The following is a 12,966-nucleotide window of genomic DNA, read 5'->3' as shown; positions in this document are numbered from 1 at the left end:
GTAGGTAGAAAATATCTGAAAGCTGAAAGGCTCTTCTTCAGAAATACTAACAGTAGCATTCTCTAGATGGAGAGATTGACTTCTTCTTTTTGTCTTCTTTAAATAAAAACCTTCTTTGAAGTCCAATCTACGAAACAGACAAAAATAGAGCCATTCTTGTGGGGGTACAGAGCCGATCCTGTCTGCTTAGCCTTCTTCCTTGCCCCTCACAGGCTGCTGTGCAGTTTGAAAACTACAATTCAATACATTCTGCTTACCCTACATGCCATGTCAGAGCTATAAGAGAAAGCAAAAACATATTCAATCTAACGTTGATGTATTTCTTTATTTAGTTTTTTTTTGCAACTATAAATTACAATCCCTAGTACACCTGTAATTCTTTATAGTGTGTTCGACTAAAGAGTAAGCAAACACAGCATAGGTCAATTTAAAAGAAATCACAGTACTTCTTAGTGTAATCTGCAAAAGAGGGAAAAAGTCTTGGGCCCACTCCTTGGAAATAAATATCAAGTAACCATAAAAATATTCAGCCATCTTCCAGGTATTCAGGGAGGTTCACGCATGGTCCCAGGCAGAGCATCAGAGTTCCTCTTTGAAATATCCCAGCTTTGCCAACGACATCTCTTTTCTCAACTGCATAACTTCCCAAAACATCTGATCAACTATACAAATGGAAAAGGAGACATGTAAATCATAAAGTATCATCTTAATTATTTTTTAGCTCTATCACTGAAAATTGAACATTAGCTGAAACGCCAACTGGGCATTTCCTAATGATGTACCTAATGCCTCGCCATTTTACTGCTAATTCACACAAATTTTTTCATGTATTTGTGAGCATCCAAGTTTTATCCATAAATGAGCAATATTCACCAGTTTTGCCACCGTTTGTCAGATACGTCAGTGACCACTTTAGCCCAACAGAAGGTAGATGCTTCAGTGCCCTGAGTAAATGGCAATCGTGTTGCTGTTGTAAGTAATTACATTCAATCCTCGATTATTCTAACTCAGTGATCATCTTGTTCTAGTCTGCTACGTCTTGGCCATTCCACGGTTTATTAACACAGAGTAAAACAGGAAAAAAAGGAAAACAAAAGACAGTCCAGAGAACTCAGTAACATTCTTTTTGAGAAGTAACAGAGAAAGGTTTTGTATATGGCTCAAATTAGAAATAAAAATAAATGCAGAGACTGATCTGTAAATTTCAATTATCTCTACTTTGGCAAGCCCCCTCTGTAAATGGAAAAAAGTTGGCTTTATTTTTTTATTTATTTTTATTTTTTAAAGATTTTATTTATTTATTTATTTGACAGAGATAGAGACAGCCAGCAAGAGAGGGAACACAAGCAGGGGGAGTGGGAGAGGAAGAAGCAGGCTCACAGTGGAGGAGCCTGACGTGGGGCTCGATCCCATAACGCCGGGACCACGCCCTGAGCCGAAGGCAGACGCTTAACCGCTATGCCACCCAGGCGCCCCGGCTTTATATTTCTGATAAAAAGTCTTCCTCTGACATATCATCAGAATAGAGACTGATTTCGATCAGTGGTTTTCAACCAGCGGAGATTTTGTCCTCAAGGGTACATCTGAGAAAATGTCTGGATACATTTTTCATTACTAGCATCTACTGAGTAAAGCCTAGCAATGGTGCTAAACATCCTGTAATGTACGAGAGAGCACCCCCCCCCCCGAAAAAAANAGAGCACCCCCCCCGAAAAAGACTTCATCCAGCTTTCAAAATGTTAGTAGAACCAACCTTGAGAAACCCTGCTTTAGATTGAGCTGCCCTAAATCCTTTCGGGCACAAGGCACAGGGAGTACACATATTTTAAAATTAGTAATATTTATTTGCTACAAACCCACACATTATATGATATGTACCAACTACTGTGAAGTGGAAGAGTGACAGAAGCCAGAGAAGAAGCCACTTTTATCACCATCACCCCCACTACTACTCATGACAATTTCTCCCTATTTTCATAAAGGAAATTATCTTTCACCTTCCCTACAAAAACTCACTTTAACAAGGAGAAAAAACACACTTGACTGTTTAACTTAACATAAATCATCTGTTCTGTGGCTTAAATCCTATCATCCGCCAACAGGTATTCAAAAATATTTCAATTTTATTAAAGTCATAAAAACTACCGTACACTTTAAAGACTACTTTATGCTACTCAGCCTTTTGAAATTCAACATTAATGAGAGGTTTCACCCTCACTCTTTTAGGCATTAAAATCTAATTATATGGGGTTCTAAATAAATATGACTCTTCTCAACATACCAGAGCTTTGAAATGCTAAATTAAGTTTTTATCAGCATGACTAACCTTCCCACAGAATTAAGATTCACTGGTTTACATGACTGAAAGAGCAAGCTTCTAGTTTTTAATATAAAAATATTTTCAGTTCCCCAAAAAATATGAATAGGAAATTTCCTACAACTTCAAATACAAAATGCATACGGACTTATCCCTAGCTTACTATCTGTTATTTGTTTTAAAACAATCACATGTACCCAAGAAACACTGCTTTGGAGTTGTTGGGCCTTACTGACGTTTAAGACATTTGGCTACAGAATCATCAGTAATCATGAGAGACTGTATTAAAAATATGAAAACACTTGCATGAGGTTGGCTTTCTTGGATATATCATCTATATGTTTCGGCTGATTCAAAATACAGTAATCTTTATTCCATTCAGAACTATCCTCATGACTGCTTTATTAATTCACATGTGAAAGTACAAAATACAGAAAAAATTGTTAGATCCCCATGGTTTTCACCAATTAAAATGAATCTGATCATGTCTAGAGCTTACTCATTTTTATTTCTCAGGAGTAATTTCAAAAGCTTTTTACTCCCCTCACTTTTATCATATGGTTTATCAATATATCCCTTAAGAGTTATAACTGATTCTGCTTAAAACGTGTATCAGAGTAAAATGAGGCGGTTTTAAGGGTTAAATACGTTTTAAAAGACATTAGTTCCCAAATTCTCCACACATTTTATTAGAACTATGAGACTCAATATGAATGTACCAATAATAAAGTTTATTTGAGCATTACTACTATGTTCTATACTTTTTGCTGAAAGTTTATGTACGTATTTTGCAACCAATTAAGAACACTCACCATCCTGCTGTTTCACGAGCCCCTGCTGAATATATCGAATGTATGTAAAAAAGTTACATACAGAGGTGATCTAGGCCGAAAGGGAAAAAAACATCATAAATAGTCAAATGTCTCCTATCAAAGTGAGCTTTATTAAAATGCATGGTTCAGTTACTTACCCTGTATCTGCAAAAAGGAGAAATATAATAATAGTTGCTTGAGTCCCCTAATTTAATTCTGTGTTTACAGGACTTACTCTGGCCAGTTAGAGCACATTTTCTGTAAAACAATGACAAAATTTTAGTTTTTTAAAATTGAAAGCATTTTGCTCCTAACTTCTGTAGAAGTTTCATATTCACTAAGACAACAAATATTTGAGACCTAGTACGTACCCGGCACTATTCTAGATGCATGCAGGCCTGAGAAATACAAAGAAATAAGCCACCTTATAAAATACGGACTCTCAATAACTATATAAGGGGTGCACTATATTCAGACATCCCATCCTTTCCATTCGCAAACTACTACAGACTCTCAGATTTGGTATGACAGCTTTCTGGCTGGAATGAGATGGTATGTCTCTAGGGGGCAAAGACTGTATCTTATTCTTCTTTAAATGCCAGGCACCAAGCAGGAGCTGGGTACACACCAGACATTCAGTGACTGTTGGTTAAGTGATGAGCCACTTCTCACTCCACTGCTCAATCCAGTGATGTTGGCTTGTCTATCAGGGCAGACTCTGAAGCAGCCCACCTGTTACCCTCCTAAGCTAGGACCATGGCTGAACACAACTACCACTCCCTATCAAGGCAAAATGAGTATAGCTGTAATGAAGATAAAGTGGTCGACAGCATTTTAAATAACATTATAAATTATATAACGAAGAAAAATGTTACATGAACATTAAATTTCAGCTATACTTATAAGAAATATGATACAAACGTGCCTCCATATTAAGAAAACAAATGGAGAATGTGTATTTAAAATAGGATCATTTTGGGGGCGCCGGGGTGACTCAGTTGGTTAATCGTCTGACTCTTTGTTTCAGCTCAGGTCACAATCCCAGGGTTGTGAAATCAAGCCCCATGTCAGGCTCCATGCTCAGTGTGCAGTCTGCTTGAGATTCTCTCCTCCTCTTTTTCTCCCTCTCCCCACTCACACGCTCTCTCATTCTCTCTCTAAAATAAATAAAATCTTTAAAAAAACTTTCATAAATAGGATAATTTTGGAGGTGGCCATTCCGACCACAGAAGAATTCTCATATTTTCGAACAAAGTTTGCCTCATTGTTCCTTTCTTAGAAAATTCCTTTAATGATCTATAACAATATTTTTAAAACACTAACTACTATCTTAGGAAGGATAGAAGATCAGGAAATTTAAAAATGGCCCAAGTATTGGAAGTCCTTGGAACTTCCAAAAGTATAATTTACACAAGAAGGAAAAGTAAGCATTTAACTGATAAAAATCAATGTATACACTACTCTTCTGGAACCAGACATATAACTGTTTGTCTAGTATTCTAATTTTGAAAGGGCTTTGCTAAAGTGGTTTTAAGCATCAACTTCTGAAATAATGAAAGTGTTTCTTACCTCATTTCTAAAGCCATCTTTGAACTGTCATGGCCAACACATTCTTATTTGAGCTAAGGTTCAACATCAAGTCTTCTGACCTCCAAGGCCAGTGTTTTGTTAACATGCTACACTTCCTCAATACCTCTTGGCAGCTCTAGTCCCCAGATTTTAAGCCCTTCCCTACCATTTTCACTTGGGTATGTCAACATGTCTAAATCTAGACCTGCCGTCTTCTTCCCCAAACCAGAGCCCTTCCCACTAACTTCCGAAATATCACCCCATTCTTCTAGTCGGCCATCTTTAACTCCTTTCGTTTTACCATCCCCACCTGAATCTCTTCCTCTCCAAAGTTCTCTTCAGATTTGTCACATCTTTCCCTCCATACACTCGGCATCCTCTGAATACATGGCTTCTTGTTTCCAGACCTTCACTCATATGTACTCTTCTTTACCCAAATTCCCTTCCTGCTTCAAAAACCCAGATCAAATCTCCCTCCCTCTGAGAACACCCCTGATCACCAGCCACGAGATGGGTCTTGGCTTCCTCAAAGTTCCCACAGCATGAGCCATTTACATCTTCAACACCTAGTCCATGAGAGCCTTGGCCAGGGCTGAACTTCACATTTCAGAGAAGAAAATATCTTCCTGAAGCTTCTCCACACAACATGCACTCCAAACACCTTGGCATCTAACCCCATTCCTACAAGCACGATATTCCTAAACTACATAAACTGTTCCCTAAGCCTAATCTATATAATTATTTTACTAAAATATAAATTCACTTTAACTGACATCCTCATTTGTCATTATGTGATATTTGCACATGTACGTGTTATATATAATGCAAGTAGAAATTTAAAATTTTATAATATAAACTGCTATATGCTATATTTAAAATAAGGTATACACAGACCTTAAAGCACAAAAACTGCTATCATTGATGATCAGGATAAAATACTTGGGAGCTTGTGGAAGGAGAAGAATTTAGAAATGTAAATCCCTTCCCCAAGATTTAGAGGCCTCTGTGCTACAGTCATGGCACAGAGGGAGTGTGGTAGACGTCTGGCTCACAGAGCAAAAACGTGACCAGGCACTCCCCACAAACAGCTACCTGAACACTGATACTGTGTGATCAGGAAGAATGACACGACTCTACAACAGGCTTTCGCAGACCTGTCAGTTCATCTCAACCAGCCCTCTTCTCTTCTGCCTTCACAGTGACCCAGACAGGAGTCAACTACTGCTTTCTAGGAGCTTTCTCAGACCTTCCGGTCCCCTACACAGATCTAGTTCTTAACCACCAACTAAGCACCTTCCTCCAAATCTTTCCAAGTCACTTCACAAACTGCTTTGCCAAAGGTTCTAGGAACCACTGGTTTCAGTCTTTCCTCCTCCTAGGACTGGGGAGTAAAAGGCCTGCCCTGCCATGAAATGTGGGAGTTTTACCTCTGAAGGTTTACAACTACCAAGTATCTGTCATGTATAAAAGACAGAACCGGTTATTAACCAAAGTGAGAATCCTTTATATGATAGTATGAAAGGGAGGATTACAGAAGTCTTTCTGGCACCTTGTTTTCATGCTTGATAAGACCTGGTCTAATTCACTATCTTCCCAACCGATTTTTAACGGCAACCCTCAGGAAGAAATATGTATGTATATGTGTAATAGACAAAAATATGTATGTATATGTGTAATAGACAAAAATTCTGCTTATGACCCACTAAAAACTGATTTTATGATCAACTAATGAGTCACAACATATGGTCTAAAAAATGTTTCTAATACCTGGTCTAAAATATACGTATTTTTTTTAATTAAAAGGGCTCTCTTTTGATGCTAAATTTGAAATGCTGTATCTCACACTGTCAGAATTTGTCTTCAGGCTGCACAAACTACTAACAAGCTATTTAATCACATTTAAAACTAAAAAAACTAAATATTGGGGCGCCTGGGTGGCACAGCGGTTAAGCGTCTGTCTTCGGCTCAGGGCGTGATCCCGGCGTTTATGGGATCGAGCCCCACATCAGGCTCCTCCGCTATGAGCCTGCTTCTTCCTCTCCCACTCCCCCTGCTTGTGTTCCCTCTCTCGCTGGCTGTCTCTATCTCTGTCAAATAAATAAATAAAATCTTTTAAAAAAAAAAAAAAACCTAAATATTTACAACATAAAAAATTTTTAAAACTCAGTGTCTTCCCCAAGACATGGTTCTGAAAACGTACTTTGGTCCTCCACATTCGACTGCAGAAGCTTTCACAAATCGAACAGGTTGTAATCCCACCGGTTCAATGCTCAGAGTATTGTTTTCCACAGCCTCCAGAACAGCTGAAGCCAACTTCAAAAAAACAAAGTATCAGATGCTATGCTGGCACAAAAGTATTAAAATTGCATTCCACAGTAAACTGGATTTTTAAAAATTATTCTTTCCCCAAACTCCACTAGTTTGGTCTCAGGCCAATGAAAAAGAAAGAAACTACATAATCTTGGTTTGAATTCTTGTAAAATGCAAATATCGTTACGAAAGGCAATTCAGTTATAGCTAAGTAACTTTTCTCATTATCTTGAGGAGGACTGAGGGCATTAATTCCAATCTGTCCATGTCTTACCCACAATTCACATCCATTTATTAACGCCACTGCAAAATGAATACTCTAATGCTTTATTTTGCTAAATTAATACACATTTTTAAATACTGGTCATTCAGAACACAGCAATATACACAATTACAGCTATATGTTTTCTCAACTTGTATTTACATGCACAAGAGTGACCTACAAAAGAACTAGCTGCATTACCAAATATTAAATGTGTGGATGGAGATGGTAGTAATTGATCAACAACAGATGAAACCAGCAAATTTCTTCAGTCTGGCAAGACTACTAATCCGGAATGGACTCCCCCAAAACACACACAGAGCCATAATGAATAACATGTACATATCAGAAGTGTTTTACTGTCCATCTTAACTTCTCCTTACAGGTCATGTTGAGATTAAATCCTCTGAAGACTTAACATAAGACTCTTAGGATTACATAAACAGTGATTGACAGGGTATTTGTAGACAAACGTTCCACATGTAAGAACAGATTAAAATTATGACCTTACATCTGCATAGTACCTTGTATTTTTTTTTTTTAAGTTTTCGTATGTACTTAAAATTCACTTCATTTCATCCCCTTAACAACTCTGTGACAGAGGAAAGGAAGCCATTTTTCGTTTTGTTTTGTTTTAAAGATGAAGAAACGAAATGCGATTTTTTGGTCATGTACAGATAAACCCAATAAACACCTCGGAGTGTGGAGAACCTCCTTTACACTGAACCTCAGACTGAGAATCAAGAAATAAGCCTCACCCCCAATGCACACTTACTACTTCACTCTGGTGTAACACATACTCCACAGTGAATGAGCCTCTACTCACGTTAGCAAAGATGCTCAGTAACTGAATGCCAAGAAATGATCATGATCTTTGTTTGGAATGGGGAAAATGATGAAACATGACATGTTATTGTAACTTATTCATGTAAGAGAAAATACACAACATGATTTAGCAAAAGGTACAGGAACAACCCTAGTGCATTCCTATTTAAAATAAAAAAAAAATTACCTCACTTTTTGAGAATGTTAAACATGGAAAGATATCTTCCTGATAAATTTTGTCTAAGAAAGGACACGATCTATCCATTGTGGGATCATCCTTCCAAGATCTGAATTCATTATACAGAGATAAGTCAGCCTGACAAACAAACCAAAAGAAAACACAAAATAATCTTTTTAAAGGTACAAACATAAAATCACTTTATAAAACCGAAACCTGATTTAAACATTATTGAAAAAGAAATCCTCTTCATTTAAAACAATGAATTGAACCATTCTTGATTAGTTACAATACATGGTACCGACTTTCTTTTTTAAAAAAATCCAAACTCCAAATGACTGACTAGCTCTTCTCAATGGATCTACTATGGTGTCCAGTGATGCTACCTTGATCCCCACCCCACCCCCAAAAAATGTTGGAGCTCTTCTTAAGACACACGTGCACACTGCTCTGAATATAAAACAAGTGATGAGAAGTCTTTTCTGAAAATAATCAAAAAGTAACTTGGAGCCAAGTTAATTAAATAAAGTGTTTGAATAGACAGAGACTAGATTGTGAGACCTAGTTTGGATGAAAAATGACACTACTTGTTCTGCCATTATCTTGAGGGCATTTTCGAAAGAACTTCGAAAATGTTTACTGTATAAACAGCAAGACTAAAAGCAGCACATACATAATCTCCTAAACTGACTACCTTAAAACATAATATTTATTAAGATATATTTTGGCATTGCAACCATCTGAATTGTCAATCCAGGCTGGCACCCATCTTCCTATTCACCCTTCCAGTTGTCCCTCTTTTCCCTTCCTCCTTTTAATAAAATTTCCCCAAGTATTCTTCCCTCTGGATGCCCTCTACTCAGCTCAATCCTACCTGTCACACACACACAGCCATACCTGCCCCCAGCTGCCCACTCATGGCAGTGCCCCGCATCCTCCCGCAGCCCTAAGCCACTCTCATCCAGAAGAGCTGGACACACCATGAATGACACACTGACTGTAGCTATGGCCTTCACGACAGCTTAATCGGACATGCAGGTGATTTACATGACGGTAATAAAAGGCTGAGTGTATCCGAGCTTTCCTACAGACTTTCTTTTAAGGTATATAATGGCAACTTCAGTGTGAATTTTTTCATCCCAATCCATAAATTCTTTGAATCAAAACTAAAGGCAAAAGGATAAAGAAATAGCAGATAAATAATACTTACATTCCCAAATTCATTTTCTTTGTAAAGTTTACCCTTTAGTGGACATAAACCCCAAAGCAGGTAAGTGGTACTCTACAGAAAGATTCTAGTCCAAAGGCAGTCATTTAAACTATTAAGAGCTGACCCTGCGCCAGGAACTACGGCAAGCACTCCAGAGATGCTTAATCCTCACAGCTGTGCAAGACACACATTACGATCTTCATTTTTTTTGGTAAGAAAACTAGGGCTTAGAGAGGTAAAGTAACTTGCCCAAGGCTACAGATCAAGAAACCTGCAAAAGTTCAAATTCGTGTCTAAGTGACTCGACAGCAAAGCCCTGCATAATGCATGCATACGTGTACACGTACAGATGTTTTAAGCGCTTTTAGAAGCTACATTGCAAATGTAGTTTCTGACAGCCTGCCGCATTTTCTACAGAAACATGGACATGTTTTACTTTCTTCCCAACTGTTTTACCTTTTTCTAAGGCTTACACAGGTCAACTTTATGTGTTTCCTTTGTCTAATAAAACTTTTTGATAAGTTTTCACAAAACATTAGAATATGGGATATACCTGGAAAGCAGAAAAGTTATCATTCTGAAGTTGTTTGCTGCCTATTCATATTTCATGAGACCTCATAAATTAAAAACAAAACTTTAAAATGTCCCATGAGAAAACATTTAAATTTTGTTAGTGTAAACAACAGAAAACAAGGTATATAATCGCACATACGGAGAAACCGCAGTAAAATACAACTTGTACCAAGCAACTAAAAATGCTAATTAAATTCAAAGAAATTGAAGTTATGACTAAAAAAAGTTTCTGAAATATTTAACCAATTTATGGATTTTAGATTCTGTCACATTCAGATCTGGCCACGTATTGAACTTCTCTCTCACTAGCATCTTTTTTATTAATAAGCAACCAAAATGCAATTCAATTAAAGTAAGTAACGACTTTGGTCATTCAATTTAATAAAATCCTGGCTTCCATGCAAAAACTTAACCAAATGAGCAGATACAGCTTCTTAAAGACTGATGATGAACCTGAATACAACAATGTAAAATATAGCTTTTCAGAAAAAAAGGGGGGAAGGATTGCTCCATGATCAATCCCCTTGGAAATGCTTTCTCATTGTATGCAATGACAGAATGAAAAAATATTTTATAATTACACAATTTTTACTCAAAACTCAAAATACTTCCACAGTATCTCAACTACCTTCACAACATATCTTTTAAAATGGTAAGGAACCATTAGTTCTATTTTTTGTTGCTTAATTATCTGAATTAACTCCAAGACTCTCTTACCGATATAAAACTCTGCCTTCCCCAGAATTTAAGTAAAAGCAATGCACTGTTCAAGAAAATCACCTTATTTTCACACATTTCTTATATTCATATTCTGTTAGAGCATCTTACCAATAAATTTTGACTAGTCAGATCATTAAAGCCACCCACTCTCCTTTATACAACACATGACAGTTTGCTCCCTAAATGAAATATCAAGATTAAGAAACTTACCAAATTTCCAGCAGGTAACTCCAAGGTCAGCCAAGTAGAGAATGGAACTGAAGATTCCCTGAAAGCAGCCAGCTCTAGATAAAGCCTCCCCCATCTTAATATTGCATATTTTGCACTAAAAATTTTGCTGGCAAAAATCATAACTGACACCTCAGTGATGAGAATTAATAAGTATCAACAGAGTCAGAGGGGACAGTCCTTGACGAGTTACCTCTTTGCAGTCTTTTACAATTGGCTGTATCACACTGAGGTCCTGATGACTGCCACTGAGAGCACTGCTCGTACTTTTATTTCTTGTATGCCCCTTTTTAAAAGGTGTCTTTCCACCTGGCAGAGGCTCTTGTGTAGGTGATGTTGGAGAACTGGACAAGACAAGTGTCTTCAATGCAGCTACTTCAGCTTGAAGGACATCGATCTCGAAAAGAAATCAACAAGTTCTGTATACTATGTTTTATGACAGACTCAGCTAAATGCTAGCAATCTGGTCAAAACACTTTCAAAAACGACATGTAAGTTTAATTTGTATTTGCTGTGGAGTAATAAAAAGAAAGTGAAACCAAGTTGTGTAATGTTTCTATATGGCTTGGATTTGGCTGCTATTCACAATGTGAAATGAAATTTTTTAAATTACCAAAATGTCTGACACATAATTCATGTGAATTTTCAAAATCTTCAAAATATAAATAGCTTATGAATAGTTGTGGTTCATTCCTAAAATAATAAAATCTATTAACAGTTTGGTGGCTTTTTTTTTTCTCAGTTACTTAACAAAAAATACTAACTTTAAAATGTGATTATATAATCCTTTCCATAATACATGTGATTCACAAGACGTAAAATCCTTTGGTTCTAATATAAATGAGCACCGACTGTTCACTATTCATTGCATCTGTGTGGTAGCTGTTTTCTATTTATAGTTTCCTGTAGTTTCCACATCTTCTAAAATAAGCCCTCGTTTACAATAGGAACAAAATCTAATAAATGTTTAAGTATCTTTAAAACAGTAATCACTGATTTTATTTTTTTACTATTAATGCAGCAAAGACTTACTTTTCCTTGTGCTTCCTTTAGCTGTTTTTCTGCTGTCGCCTGCTTGACATTTGCTTCTCTCACCATCTTATGAGCTTCCTGAAAAAGTTAAAATCTCAAATTTTGGAAACAAAGTATTTAGCCTTTGTTTTCAAAAATCTTTCAACAAATGTCTGTGACTACAGCAAAGATAAACCACCAAAATTTAACCTGAAAATAAATATTCAACGTCAACTCTTGAAATAGCAATTGTCATCTGATAGGTAAACTGGTAGGAATTAGGAATAGGTGCTTTCTTTTAGTACTAGTATCACTGACATAGCCAAGTTGAATTCAATCGTCCTGATCAATGTTTGTGTAAAAACTGAAAGAGAGGAAGGAAAATAAACATCCCACGTGTCAAACCCAACCTCTTTGTATTTAAGTTTCTGTAATTTGGCCACAATACATATATTCATATGATCAGTCATAGCAAAGACATACAGAAGGGACAAGTCAAAATATTAACACATCAATAATGTTGTAGTTTACAGGCCTGACAGCTGAGAAGCCTTAGAGCTTCCAATAAAAACATTCACAAAATGATATTGACAATTCTATGCAGAGAAATCTAAAAGGGCAAATCAGAGATTAGCCTTTAATAAGGTCTTAAGTTTTCAGTACCATAAATATGAAACTCTAGGTATTTAACTCATATTTATTCATCAAAATTTACTCATGACATCTCTTTGTGAGGTACTACTCCAGGTGCTGATAATATACTGGGAAAAAGAAACAAGGTCCCTTTCTTAAGGAGCTTACATTCAGTTTATTCTAATAACCAAATAAAATTCCAAGTAAAAATTCTGGATTTTACTCTAAGTGCAATATGAAGCCTTATGATTTTTTTTTTTAAGATTTTATTTATTTATTTGACAGAGATAGAGACAGCCAGCGAGAGAAGGAACACAA

The 12,966-nt window shown here is 36.6% G+C and overlaps 1 protein-coding gene across 2 annotated transcripts in view; it reads right to left on the bottom strand.

The window, feature by feature from the left end:
* Window positions 1-299: 299 nt before the first annotated feature.
* The window catches only part of RAB3IP (RAB3A interacting protein), a 44,320-nt gene continuing 31,653 nt past the window's right edge, over window positions 300-12,966 (bottom strand). For both annotated transcript variants that reach the window (XM_034643940.1, XM_019802737.2), the window contains 7 exons: window positions 12,037-12,114; window positions 11,198-11,401; window positions 8,283-8,411; window positions 6,899-7,011; window positions 3,288-3,387; window positions 3,130-3,199; window positions 300-662 (listed from right to left, as the gene is read on the bottom strand). In XM_034643940.1, coding sequence (XP_034499831.1) covers window positions 580-662; window positions 3,130-3,199; window positions 3,288-3,387; window positions 6,899-7,011; window positions 8,283-8,411; window positions 11,198-11,401; window positions 12,037-12,114 — 777 coding nt within the window. In that variant the 3' untranslated portion in view covers window positions 300-579. The remainder of the gene's footprint in view (window positions 663-3,129; window positions 3,200-3,287; window positions 3,388-6,898; window positions 7,012-8,282; window positions 8,412-11,197; window positions 11,402-12,036; window positions 12,115-12,966) is intronic.

The sequence above is a fragment of the Ailuropoda melanoleuca genome, chromosome 15, assembly GCF_002007445.2.
Source record: "Ailuropoda melanoleuca isolate Jingjing chromosome 15, ASM200744v2, whole genome shotgun sequence".
Taxonomy (NCBI): Eukaryota; Metazoa; Chordata; class Mammalia; order Carnivora; family Ursidae; genus Ailuropoda; species Ailuropoda melanoleuca.
The sequence above is the reverse complement of the archived record's forward strand: the minus strand, read 5'-3'. Positions and strand labels throughout refer to the sequence as shown.